The 12,358-nt window shown below is 40.9% G+C and overlaps 2 protein-coding genes across 2 annotated transcripts; one reads left to right on the top strand and one right to left on the bottom strand.

Annotated features, from left to right (window-relative positions):
- The first annotated feature begins 266 nt into the window (after window positions 1-266).
- On the top strand, window positions 267-6,029 carry alg9 (ALG9 alpha-1,2-mannosyltransferase). Its single transcript, XM_028422143.1, has 15 exons — window positions 267-429; window positions 1,598-1,733; window positions 1,849-1,983; window positions 2,068-2,138; window positions 2,265-2,353; window positions 2,503-2,638; window positions 2,980-3,067; window positions 3,314-3,419; window positions 3,660-3,782; window positions 4,198-4,352; window positions 4,472-4,601; window positions 4,697-4,844; window positions 4,921-5,050; window positions 5,121-5,251; window positions 5,400-6,029. Exons 1-15 carry the CDS (start codon window positions 290-292, stop codon window positions 5,524-5,526), a joined length of 1,845 nt encoding a protein of 614 aa, XP_028277944.1. The 5' UTR covers window positions 267-289; the 3' UTR covers window positions 5,527-6,029.
- A 174-nt stretch (window positions 6,030-6,203) lies between these two features.
- Window positions 6,204-12,348, bottom strand: layna (layilin a). The gene is made up of 8 exons (XM_028422145.1): window positions 10,145-12,348; window positions 10,002-10,022; window positions 9,585-9,882; window positions 9,306-9,463; window positions 9,180-9,224; window positions 8,711-8,773; window positions 8,529-8,628; window positions 6,204-8,159 (listed from the first exon to the last, which is right to left on the bottom strand). Exons 1-8 carry the CDS (start codon window positions 10,218-10,220, stop codon window positions 7,442-7,444), a joined length of 1,479 nt encoding a protein of 492 aa, XP_028277946.1. The 5' UTR covers window positions 10,221-12,348; the 3' UTR covers window positions 6,204-7,441.
- Between the last annotated feature and the right edge of the window lie 10 nt (window positions 12,349-12,358).

The following is a 12,358-nucleotide window of genomic DNA, read 5'->3' as shown; positions in this document are numbered from 1 at the left end:
CAATTTTTTACAAAAATTTCTTCTTTCACAGACAATTAAGCTTCTCTGATCTGAGGGCATCTAAAGTTTAAAATAAAACACACCCAAAAATAGAAATAGAAAAATAAGACAGAGAAATAAAATAAAATGTATATTTAAAAAAAGGAAGGTTGTCTGGAAGTTGTCTCCAAACAGCCTTTTTTTGCTTGATAACTGGTCCTGTACTGTTGCCGAGCTGTGCTGAGGAGTGTCAATAACCGAACGTTGGCGAAAATGAACGAAGCGCGACTCGGGGCCAGGATCGGTAAATATGGCGGCCAAGGCGCTTCGGCAGCGAACCAGGCGAGGCAGCAGACAAGATGCAAACAACGTGAACATATCTGCTGAAGCACGGGCACCAAAAGAGGAGAAAGTCAGCGACGACAGTAAAATCACAGAGACACGGCAAGAGTAAGTGTGAGCAGAGAGGAGAGACCGTAGAGTCGCTGGTGCTGTGAGCTCCATCCCCGGTGGGTCTGACAGCCAGTGCAGGGGAAGCTAGCTAACTAGCTACTTTGAGACGTTAAAGCAAGTTTGACACGATAGCAACATTTGGTGCCGTCCACGGACTGTTAGCCCAGGGTGTATTCACATCAATTACATCTACGCTGGGTATTCCTTTGTATTTCCGGTTAAGTGACAACTTGCATTGTTTGTGTTTTAGCAGTGCGACGTCACGCATTTGAGTTACCTGTCCAGCTTCATTCATTCTCCCCCCAGCTGTTCATCAGATTTATGATCGCTGAATTCAGAGGGTCAGCCCAGGCTCAGCTCCGAGATGATGGTTTATATTTAATGACTGACTGGTGTTAGTGAAAGGTCCCTGAAGCTTCTTGATATATTTTGACAGTTTGTAAGGTGACGTGTCAATAATGTAACGTAGCGTGAGGATCATTGCTGAGCTGCAGCTGAAGTGACTAATCTGTCTAATCTGGTGATGGGTGTGAACAAAGGAAACTCTGCCAGACATAAAGAGGTTTGTTTGTTTGTTTTGTACAGATATCTCCAGTAGACTATGAACAGTCACACAACCATCCACATTATTACGACACCTTTTTCAAACAGTAACAGTAATCCGATATAGTTCATGTGTTTTAGAGACTGTATTTCAGTCTTCACACTAAAGGAGATCTCGTCTTTTCTCCGTGGAGACCTGTTTTTTTTTCACAAAATTACTTTGTGTTCCAGCTTGCTTTATTTTTGTAGTTAATGGCACATTAAAAAGTTTATTAAAAATTTAATTTAATTAAAAATTAAAAGGTCCAGTCTGAAATGACAGCCACAAATGGGATTTTTAATTACGGTAATGGTTTATAGACAGCAGGGACACTACAGTATTGAAAGCCTGTAATATGTTAAAACACACTGATGACCACCACTTATTGTGCAAGTGGTTAATTAGACTGTTTTAATGTCTGGTTCACTGTCTGTCAAACTGATGTGCCTTAGGGCTACAATGACATTTATTATAAAAAGGACCCAGCATGTTGGTGCTTTTTACTATTTTTTAATTGATATAAGAAATAAATGTATGTGAATATATGTTAAGATTTAGCAATTGTGCATGCTTTTTCTATAGGTCCATAAGTCGTGGAGGGCAGGTTTGGGCTCCAGAAGGATCAACTGCATTCAAGTGTCTGCTGTCAGCACGTTTCTGTGCAGCTTTGCTGAGCAACATCTCAGACTGTGATGAGACATTCAACTACTGGGAGCCTGTGAGTTAAAAAAATGTTATATCGTGGTACTGTGTCAGTATTACGTTGCAAAACCTTTGTGTTGTTCCAGCAAGTTATTTTTTTTTGTCTTTGACTTTTAATTGTGTTTTGACAGATGCACTACCTGCTCTATGGCACAGGAATGCAAACATGGGAATATTCTCCACTGTATGCCATCAGGTCCTATGCTTACTTATGGTTACATGCTCTTCCAGCTTGTTTGCATGCCCACGTTCTACAGACAAACAAGGTGACAGTGTTACAGGGTCTCATATATTATATGTATATTACTGAACTGTGTGCAGTAGTTACAGGCTTGTGTTATGTGTTCCAGGTGTTGGTGTTCTACTTTGTACGGTGTGTCTTAGCATTCTCCTGCTGTGTCTGTGAACTTTATTTCTACAAGTGAGTTTGCTCCCCTCTTACATGCAACTGTGCACCTTAGCTTACTGCCAAATCTTGCTCTGATTGTCATCTATCTACATTTATGCAGATATACAAGATAACCATTTGGGTTTGTGTCTAACACAGGGCAGTGTGTAAGAAGTTTGGTTTGCACGTAGGCCGTCTGATGCTGGCATTTCTTGTCCTGAGCACAGGAATGTTTTGCTCGTCTGCAGGTTGGTCGGATTCTATTGAACATACGTACTAGTTTAACAATTTAAATCCCTGTCTGCTTTTTTAGTCCTTTGTTTTCATAAAGCTTAGATGATTCCTGTTCTGAAGTGTTGTTTAGTTTTTGTGATTCATCCTTCTCTTGTCTTCTCAGCATTCCTACCTTCCTCTTTCTGTATGTATACGACGCTGGTTGCCATGACGGGTTGGTTTCAGGACTCAACACCGCTTGCCATTTTGGGTGTAGCTGCTGGTGCCATTGTTGGATGGCCCTTCTCTGCTTTGATTGGGTATGGCAGCAGCAAAACATCCCTGTATAGTGTAGTATACTAAATGTGCTTCTTCATCTCTCAACCCTAGTGTCAACCTTGTGATGTGAGTTTGTGCACAAAACCAAGCAAATAGGCAGGTCTATGCTTGGTTAGCTTAGCTCTTATCTCAAAGGCAGCCCTGATGTCACATCATATTCCGTCAGATGATAGTTTACTTTTAGTCACACATATATATTGACATTGTTTGTGTAAGGACTCTCAGTGCCAGCAGGGGGTGACAAAAGTTCTGTGCACTGCACCCTTCAAGCCTACTTGTTGGTCACAATGTCTTCATTTTAACACATCCATTTTCTCTGCAGGGCTCCCATTGCTTTTGACCTGCTGGTAATAAAGAGGCAGTGGAAAAGTTTTATCACCTGGGCAGCTGTTGCTCTGCTTCTTCTGCTGGTGAGCATATTTTTAGTAAATGCATGTAAATATGTAAATCAAAGTAAACAATATAATTTAAATTATGGAAAGTCTGAAGATTTGCATTTTTAATGTGACAGCTGCAGTGTATGCAGTCAATCATTAATGTAGGAATATAGCAGGACTTTGTATTCTGTTTGTTCAGCTGCCAAACAAAAAAAGTACATGTTTACAAGAGCTTGGTCCTTTCACTTTCCTGTGTTTATTTTGTCTGTATTTTCCCAGGTACCCTTGGTGGCAGTCGACTCTTTCTTTTATGGCAAACTGGTCATCGCTCCACTCAACATTTTGCTGTACAACGTTTTTACACCGCATGGACCTGATTTGTATGGTAATTCACAGAAATTCATTTCATAGGACATTCCAGCAGTGTCTCAGCTCATCTCAAAGTGTGCTAATATGTGTCATTTCCCAATATAGATATACTGTTCAGTGTTAGGTTATAATACATCATTATAATACACAATATTCTTTGTCTGTGTTTTCCTTTTAAGTGTTTCTTTTTAAACAACACAGCTCTGTTTTGTTGTGACAGCCTAAAAATGACCTTTTTTTGGTGATTATCTTTTAGGTACAGAGCCATGGCATTTCTATTTCGTAAATGGGCTGTTGAACTTCAACCTGGTGTTTGTTTTGGCGCTGTTTTCACTGCCACTTACCGCTCTCATGGAGACTCTGTTACACCGGTTCAATGGTGAGGACTGTGTGTGTGTGTTTTCTAGTCTGGACTGCTGATGTGATGTCAACAAACTGAGTTGAACAACAACTTTAAAATATGGTATATGCAAAGAGTTGATTTACATTGTATTCACAGTATGATCAATAATACCTGTAATCTGCCACACTTTTGAGCAAACAGATATTTTTTATTATCAGCATCTACATGGAATTGAATTACATGTTATTCTTTAGTTTCTACTTGATCTGAATGCAATGTTGTGTAAGAGCTCAAAGTAAAACAGTGAACCAATTTTAGCGTCCATGTGGTTTTCACATTCTAACTTCAAATGCCATAATGACTTATCAAATCAATGACCTTACACTTACCCAGTTATTGTTTTTTTAGCATCACATGATTTCATGTGCTTGTACATTTGTGTTTTCTGCAGTGCAGAACCTGGGTCGTCCATACTGGCTGACTCTGTCTCCCATGTATCTGTGGATGTTGGTTTTCTTCACCAGACCTCATAAAGAAGAACGATTTCTCTTTCCCATCTACCCTCTCATTTGCCTCAGTGGAGCAGTGGCCCTGTCATCTTTGCAGGTGAGGGTAGTTATTTTACAATTTTGACTTTCATAGATAAAAAAAACAACAGCCTGATTCAGTTGTTTTAATTTGTGTTAGCTGTCTTTGGCTCAATAATTTAATTTTATTCCCCACAGAAATGCTACCACTTTCTGTTCCAGCGGTACAGACTGGAACATTACACTGTGTCCTCTAACTGGTTGGCTCTAAGTGCAGTTGCAGTCTTCACAGTGTTGTCACTGTCTCGCTCTGTTGCCCTCTTCAGAGGTGTGTGTACACACAGACAATATTCAGCGCCAGGATTAAAAAACAGTTTGAACAAGTTTGAGACTAAATTAGATTTTTTTTAACCCTGTCTACAGGCTACCATGCTCCTCTAGACCTGTACCCAGAGTTTCACCGCATCGCCAAGGATCCAACTCTACACTCAGTCCCTGAAGGCAGACCTGTCAGTGTCTGTGTTGGCAAAGAGTGGTACCGCTTCCCCAGCAGCTTCCTTCTACCACACAAGTCAGTCACACAGGATTTTAGTGTTTAATAAAGTATGGAAAGTACATTATGTTCAGCCTGTTTTCTTAATCTCCAGCTGGCAGCTGCACTTCATTCAGTCAGAGTTTAGGGGACAGCTGCCTCAGCCATACGCCTCTGGTCCTCTGGCCACACAGATCATCCCAGCTAATATGAATGACCAGAACCTGGAGGAGCCGTCCAGATATGTAAGCCACTTAGGAACATGCATGTTTGACAAGCAGAGATTATTTGAGTGAATGTGTCTCTTTCTTGTAGGTGGATATAAAGCAGTGCCACTTCTTAGTGGACCTAGACACAGACGATGAGACACCGCTTGAGCCGCGTTATTCTGCCAACAAAGAGGAGTGGAACATAATTGCTTATAAGCCATTCCTTCAGGCATCAAGGTATTTGTTCATCCATCCATCTTCTGAGCCCGCTTTGTCCTGTAGTACAGGGTCACAGGGGTATTTATACATAAGAGTTTGTATTTGGTGAAAATATACAGCTCTATTTCTTTAACATATAGCTTTTTAATAAAGCATTTTTTCTCAGGTCATCCTCCCTCTTCAGAGCGCTCTACATCCCATTTTTATCAGACCATCACACCTCCTACAGGCGCTACGTCATCTTGAAACCACGACGGCAAAAGCAGCCTCGTAAGCGGACCCATGGCGGATAAAAGATAGAAATCAATCACTTTCCTTCAAAACAGCTGGTGTTTGTGTGTCTGTATGCATGTGAGTCCGAAGAATAGTGTCTCTCGAAAACGTTTAAGAATATCAGACCCTTTAAAGACATTAAGTCTGCTTTTGGGCTTGAGTGTGTGAGTGTGAAAGTGGAATGACGATGTTGTGCATTCAGGCGTGCTTGGCAGGTAACAGCTGGACGTTTTACCCAATGTTTGCGTGTGTGTGGAGATGAATGTCTTACAGGGGATGCACACTACAAGGTTTTACAAGGCAAGTGCTTCTTTTTCATACCACACTTGAAAATGTGGTCTGAAAGGAAGACTTTCTCTGAATGATTATTCTCAGAAATCCCACAGTATTTGCTTGTCTGCACTCGAAACAATACCTTGTTGTGTGCTCTGTAAAGTATGAATGGTGGAGATGAATGAAAGAGAGAAAGTGTGTTGTTTATTTAACTTGGAATGTTAATAAAAACATGAACTGTGATTACAAACCTGTTTTTTTTATATTCATATATATATAAGGATGACCCTTTGAGGTTAAAGTCATCATTTTATTTGAGGATTTTCTTGTGTAACAAACATACAAACTGCTCTCACAAGAGAGATGTCAATACATTGTACATTCTGATAATAATATTATAATAATTGATCATTTTCATGCCATTTTCTGTGGTCAGGCTGCAGGCACTGAAGCTGAATCCACTGTGGGAGCCACCTTTTCACTTGATAACGTAATAGGAGACAGAGTCCATTAAATGTAACAGGATCTGGACCCAGTTCAAGGCCATGTCAAACACAGTCCATACAAATAACCAGCCATTGCCCTCTCAAGCAGGTTTTCTGTGTTTGCCTGGGGCAGCTTTACCTATATCAGATGAAAACACTTTTAATTTTCAGGATCAGCAAACTTGAAGCTTTGAGACATCAACATTTATCCTATCAAGCAAGGGCAGCATGACAAGGCCATGCAAACAGGCTGCTACAATACACACTTTAATTTGGAAAATTTGATGTCATTTCTAAATTTAAATGTGGCTGAAAAGACCTACCTCATAATGCTTCTATAGTACCAATGGACAAACAATGGACTGGTTATAAAAAAGGATCAAGATTGATGGAAAACAATATCTTATCATTCCATGCATTTTCTTTGTTGTTACAACTCAGGTACTACATTACCCACAACTCAACTATTGTGGGTAAAATAGCTTGAGCCATGGACCTCATGAGGAAAGGAGGAGCAGGGTACAGAGGTTCTTTCTTTTTGTCATCTCACCTTGTAGTTTCAAACAGCAGCAGACCCAAGTGACATCATTTGAGGTATTTAACCCACCTGGACCTATGTTTGGATTTAACTTTAATTATTTTTTTTTAGATTTCTGCATCCATGTTTGATGTCTGGTTTGCAATACAAACCTTGTTAACTCTTTGGGTAGGCACTTTAAGATTTACTTGCCAGGTTGTAGGACCACCAGTCTATCAGTATCTGTAATGAGGTGATTTTTAACCAGTCATATTGCTACTAGCTGCTTGGAACACATTCATACCTAAAACACCCTTAAAACAGCAGCAGGCAGTAGGTAGATTCTCATGTGATTGTGTGAATGCAAGCACCAAAAACCAAATCTGATTACCAGCAATGAATCTTGGTGAAAGCAAATATCATACTGATTATGTAATGTTACCCAATCAAACTGCAAAGACTTAGGAAACTGTTGCTTTTTTGTTATTGTTTAGGTAAGCCAAACCTTCCTTTTCAGTTCATGTTTCTAAACAAAATTTTGTTATGTTACTAACAACATTGATTCCGAAATGTACATACGATTACAACCTACATGCTCAGTTTTTAGCCATTCTCACCACCTTGATCACAGTCACACATACAAACTGTTGCACACACTGTTCAGTAGTTGGCTCTGTTGATCCAGTCTTGCTCATTGAAGTATCCCCGCCCACCATCGAGGTTCAGGCCATTTCTGTAGCAGTCCAGATTTGCTTGGTAGGATTTTCGGTTTGTGTAGGTCCCAAGGCTGGTTTGATAAGTGTCTCCTTTGCTGTTGGAGGTGTATGTCTGATAGAGGTCGACTTTTCCAGTGTGGCCTCCGAGCCTCAGTTTGGAACCATAGAGGTCACTCTCTGCTCTGACACTGCTGTTGTACAGTCCGTGGTCTGTCCCGTACACACTGGTGCCATAGTGCTCACTCTTTGTTGTACGACGACCTAAACTTCTGTCATAAAACTCCCTGTGGGTCCCAGTACGACCCAGACTGCTGTCGTTCAAGTCCCTCTTTCCTGAGCGGCCCAAACTTGTGTCGTAGAAGTCACGGGTGGCGCGGCGGCCAAGGCTGAGGTCATTGAGGTCAAAATTAAGGAAGCAGCTCTCTGTGCTTGCAAGTGTCACAAAGCCGCTCTCTGTGTCCCGACCTCCTAGGTTGTCATAGTCGCCTGTTGGTGTATCAGGGGAGGAGCATAAAAAGGAAGTGTTTTTGATGTGTGGGCGAGCTGAAACCAGATCATCGTCCTTCTGGGAGCGAATGACGTCATAGACATCAGTCTGAGCTGGGCTGGGACAAAGACCCGGGTCCGTCTGGCATACTTCTGATTTGTGCTGTTTTCTCCTTCTGGTTACACACAAAGAATCATAAACAACAAAAACACACAAGAGGCAATAACAGAGGATCAAAGGTACATTATGCTGTCACAATCGATCTCCAAAATGTAGCAGCTCACACTAGGGTAATCTAAATCGATAAATATAATAGTTTCTGCAAAATGTACTTTTTTTAATTTTAATTCACTCCTGCCGGAATAAGGCTTGAGTGCCCAACAGTTTTTTTAGGCTTTTTAAGTAATTACACATTTTTAGCCAAAGAGCTCCTTCTCAGTGAGTGCCTGCATGTAACTACAGATTGTTCTTAACCTCATTTGAATGTGTTGCTTCTCTGTAGCTCATAGATAGTGTTAAACATGCCTTTCTTTTGGGTCCTCACCGTTTAGCGACGAGCATTTTGAAGCAGCAAACTCCTGTCACTGTCAGCAGCAGCAATATGAGGGGGATGGTGGGTATGATGATGTAAACTAAATTTACAGCTAAAAGACAGACAACAGAAAAGCAGATTTAGTGTGTGTATGTGTAGTGAGTGTGTATTCCTCACACATTTACAAGCATCACCTGTGCTTCTGCCCTGGTTGTGAATACTTGGATTCCACGGGAGCACAGAAGAAGGTAAGATATCTGTAATAAAAGAACATTTACTCAAACAGGATGCTGGACATATGAACGACTTTACGTTAAGAGTATGTGATTAATAAAATTTTCTGCTACTACTCCACCACATTTCAGAAGGAAATGGTGCACCACACATTTCAGACTTATTTTCGTTTTTTTAAGACTTTGCACAAGGGAAAAAACATATTCCGTTGTTTTTTCTCTTAGATAAATATATAAACTGTATGAAACCAGGTTCATACTGACACAGTGAACATTCACTATTACTAATTTGTCAAGTACAGTTTCCTGCTACTCCCTCTGCACTACATTGCTGTATTTGCAAAATGATTTGGTCATCCATGTTGCTCAGACTGTCTATTTGTTGCACTCTTAAAGTATCTAAAGCGTCACTGTGTGGACGTTATTGTACCTGTTTGAGTGTAGTTCGGAGCAGGAGATGGTTGCAGTGGTTTCTCTGAGGAGACAAGAATTCGGTCAGTCAACAATGCTTCAAGAGCTTTCAGAGTAAGAGGATGTTAGTGTTGGTAGTAGCTACCTGCAGTGTATTTACAGATGAAGTTGTTCTTGGTTTCACAGTTGTCGTCGTTCCACTGGAACATGTAGAGCCCACCCAGGCCTGGAGGAGCAGATGGCTGGTGATACATCACCACACACACCTCATAGCCGCATGATGGCTCATCCCAGTGCCAGTTTCTACAACACACACACACACACGTTTTTATTAAAGCAGATTTATGATGTTTTCTTAGAAGAAAAACTTTACATAAAATATACATCTGTGGTGCTTGTGGATGGGCAGAACCCGTGTTCCCACCTAAATGTGGACTTGCTGCCGTCCAGCCAGTAGTATTGTGAAGAGCAGTCAGAGTTGTTGTCCTCTTCTCCATGGTTACGGCGGAGACCTATCCAGAAGTCTCCATCAGTTGGGCGTAGATCTGTGATGAGCTGCTCTATGATCTTCTGCTCGGACGCAGATTCCACACTCAGAAGCTCCCCTCCATCACGTCTGCAGGCGATCTCTGCCTCCACAAAGTTCAACCTCCGACGGAGCTCAGAGAAATAAGCCAGCTTGTAACACGGCTTTCCTTTTCCAGCCCTGCACACACGTTGGCCTACAAACATACACACACTCACCTCAGACAAGTTGTCTTTACATCACCTTAAATTATGAAGGTTTGTACCCACAAAAATAATTTTTTGTTAAACAGAGTTTTGGAAGAGTGTTTCTTACCTCTGGCTTCAAATATATCTGCTTCAGAGGCCAAACGTCCAGCATAAGATCAGGTCATCAGGTCATGAGGAAACCAGAGTATTAGATCCACAAGTGAATCAAGACTTTACATCTCTGTGTGGTGTTTTTCTGTGTGAACTTACCTGTAATTAGGCTTGTGGCTGCAGATGAACCAAACCAGACAAACAGAAGCTGACAGAAAAGTGTCAGCAGGTCCATCGTTGTCTGTGTTTCCACCTGCTTAGCACCCAATCTTGTATTTGAGTTGAATCATTTTCATTTTCACCAGAAGAATTCCACCTGAATCACTCGGTTGCAACTTCAGGGATTTAAAAACAAATGTAAAAAAATGGTTGAAAAGTACAAAAGAGAGGTGAGTCTCCTGTTCTGTCTGCTGGAAGAGAGAGAATGTGAGACAGAGGGAGGAGCAGAGAGAGGAGAGAGGGCTCTGTGCGTGTTTGGGAGGGGGCTGCAATCTGTTAAGAGCAGTCTTAATGATTGGGAGAAGAAGCTGCATCGATCGCAGGACATCTAATCATGCAAGTGCTTCTCATCGTAAACGCTGACAAGAGGCAGATTTCACTCCTACCTTTATTACTTAAGCTTTGGGTATTATCATTACAAAAGTGTTACATGAAAATGATATCCTCTAATTCAATCAAAGATATTTTAAAAATATTTCCTTCAGGTCCTTCTTGCAGTGTTTCATTACAAAGAAACCAGAACAAAGCAGGCGTGTTCAAGCAGAGGGGGCGCTGTACCGTCTTTCTTTTAGTATTAAAATGTAAAGAATGATATCACATAAAACACAGGTATTTGGACTGTTAGTGTTTTGACTAAGAGCCTTATCCAAGCATTGTTTGTTGAATGGTTATTTCTCTTATATCTAAATGTATTTAATCATATTATAGCAGGGTAATGCCTTAAAATCAAGCTTTTGACAAACTGCAGCTTTTTATGATGCCTTAAATTGACACATATCTTATGTCATTCACCTCTCTTTGCTGCTCAGAGAATGTTTCCTTTGGTCTGTTTAATAAACAGAGTGAATGGGCTTTGTTGACAGTTTTGATTTAATTTAGTAAGATGAGTATTTGACATTACAGTTTAGTAACAGGGGAGGTTTCCTCTGCCAAATATATAATCTCATATTCAAGCAGCAGGATCAGCAGTAGCTGAGGCTGCATGTGCATGTGATCTCCTTTTCAGGGCACAAATGGAGGAAAAGTGTATGTATGCAGTTCTTAATGGTAGTAATTTCTGAAATGGCCCATAAGGTTGATTTAAAGCTCACAGAGAGACAGATCAGCCAGAGTTTAAACAGCAAGATGCTTCATCAGGGATATGCTGAGCGAGGGCGGAGGGAGCTGGAAATACTGTCCTCATGCATGCTCCTCTATCCAAACCAAACACCGCTAATCAGTTTAGCTGTAGATTGATTTCAGTCAAAGGGCTCAGCTTTGTTTAAATTGAAGGAGAGTCATTGGCAGCATCATGATGCTCTGAACAATAAAGGAGAAGACAGAGAGGTTAGTGGGATTCAATAAAAGCATGGGCCTGGGTTTAGATTTCCTCCTTGTTTACAGCCTCTGAGACTAGATGGTTTCATTCAATTAAGCTTCTCCCATTCGTCCCTCCTCTCACATAGTCTGTCTTCTTCTGTCTCTGCCTCCTTTTCTAATCCCCCTGACCTCCTCCCTCTCTCCCCCTTCCTCTCTCCCAATTAGTTAGGGAAAACAGATGAGTGTTCCCATGGGAAGCTATTCACCCCCCACACACACACGCACATGCTCAAGCACGTATGCACGCACGCACAGACACACACACACACACACACACACACATATATTAATGTTGAAAATTCACAATTGTTCTGCAACAGTCAATATCTACACAATGTGATAAAGGTGTATTTTCACTGAGGCAAAGCCAGACAGTAAAATGACATGATTTGAAGCCATTTAGTGGTTCTTCTGGTCACAACAAGTCATTTCTAACATAATGATCTTGTTTGTTTGTCGGCTGTAAAAATACAATGACTGACAAATTCAGTTCATATTCATCCTAAAAAGCCAGAAAGAGAAAGAAAAAAACTCAATTACATACACGGAACTTTCCACCAAATTCAATTTCAATGATCTGAGTTTGGCACTCTGCCAGACTTCGTGTCCGCATTGCGTACATCTGCACTGAGAGCTGGAAATGGTCCCTCTGACTCACTGACCTGGGGGGAGCTGGATGGATCCTGAGTGTCTATAAAAGATTTTTGATGAAACCTGTAAAAGGCTGAATTAATTCTTTTAGTCATTTTTTTTAGTTTTTTTTAGTCATTTTTTTTAAACTCGATATGTGTCCTT

The sequence above is a fragment of the Parambassis ranga genome, chromosome 14 (assembly GCF_900634625.1).
Source record: "Parambassis ranga chromosome 14, fParRan2.1, whole genome shotgun sequence".
Classification (NCBI taxonomy): domain Eukaryota; kingdom Metazoa; phylum Chordata; class Actinopteri; family Ambassidae; genus Parambassis; species Parambassis ranga.
Note: the sequence above shows the minus strand (reverse complement) of the source record. Positions and strands in the feature narration are given on the sequence as shown.

Excerpts from the sequence above, each read along its gene's own strand:
- alg9 (XM_028422143.1), top strand. The coding sequence starts at position 290 with ATGGCGGCCAAGGCGCTTCGGCAGCGAACCAGGCGAGGCAGCAGACAA. Across the intron at positions 2,639-2,979 it reads CCCTTCTCTGCTTTGATTGG|GGCTCCCATTGCTTTTGACC; the intron begins GTATGGCAGCAG and ends TTTTCTCTGCAG. Across the intron at positions 3,068-3,313 it reads TTGCTCTGCTTCTTCTGCTG|GTACCCTTGGTGGCAGTCGA; the intron begins GTGAGCATATTT and ends GTATTTTCCCAG.
- layna (XM_028422145.1), bottom strand. The coding sequence starts at position 10,220 with ATGGACCTGCTGACACTTTTCTGTCAGCTTCTGTTTGTCTGGTTTGGT. Across the intron at positions 10,023-10,144 it reads AGCCACAAGCCTAATTACAG|CAGATATATTTGAAGCCAGA; the intron begins GTAAGTTCACAC and ends TGGCCTCTGAAG. Across the intron at positions 9,464-9,584 it reads GGCAGCAAGTCCACATTTAG|AAACTGGCACTGGGATGAGC; the intron begins GTGGGAACACGG and ends TGTGTGTTGTAG.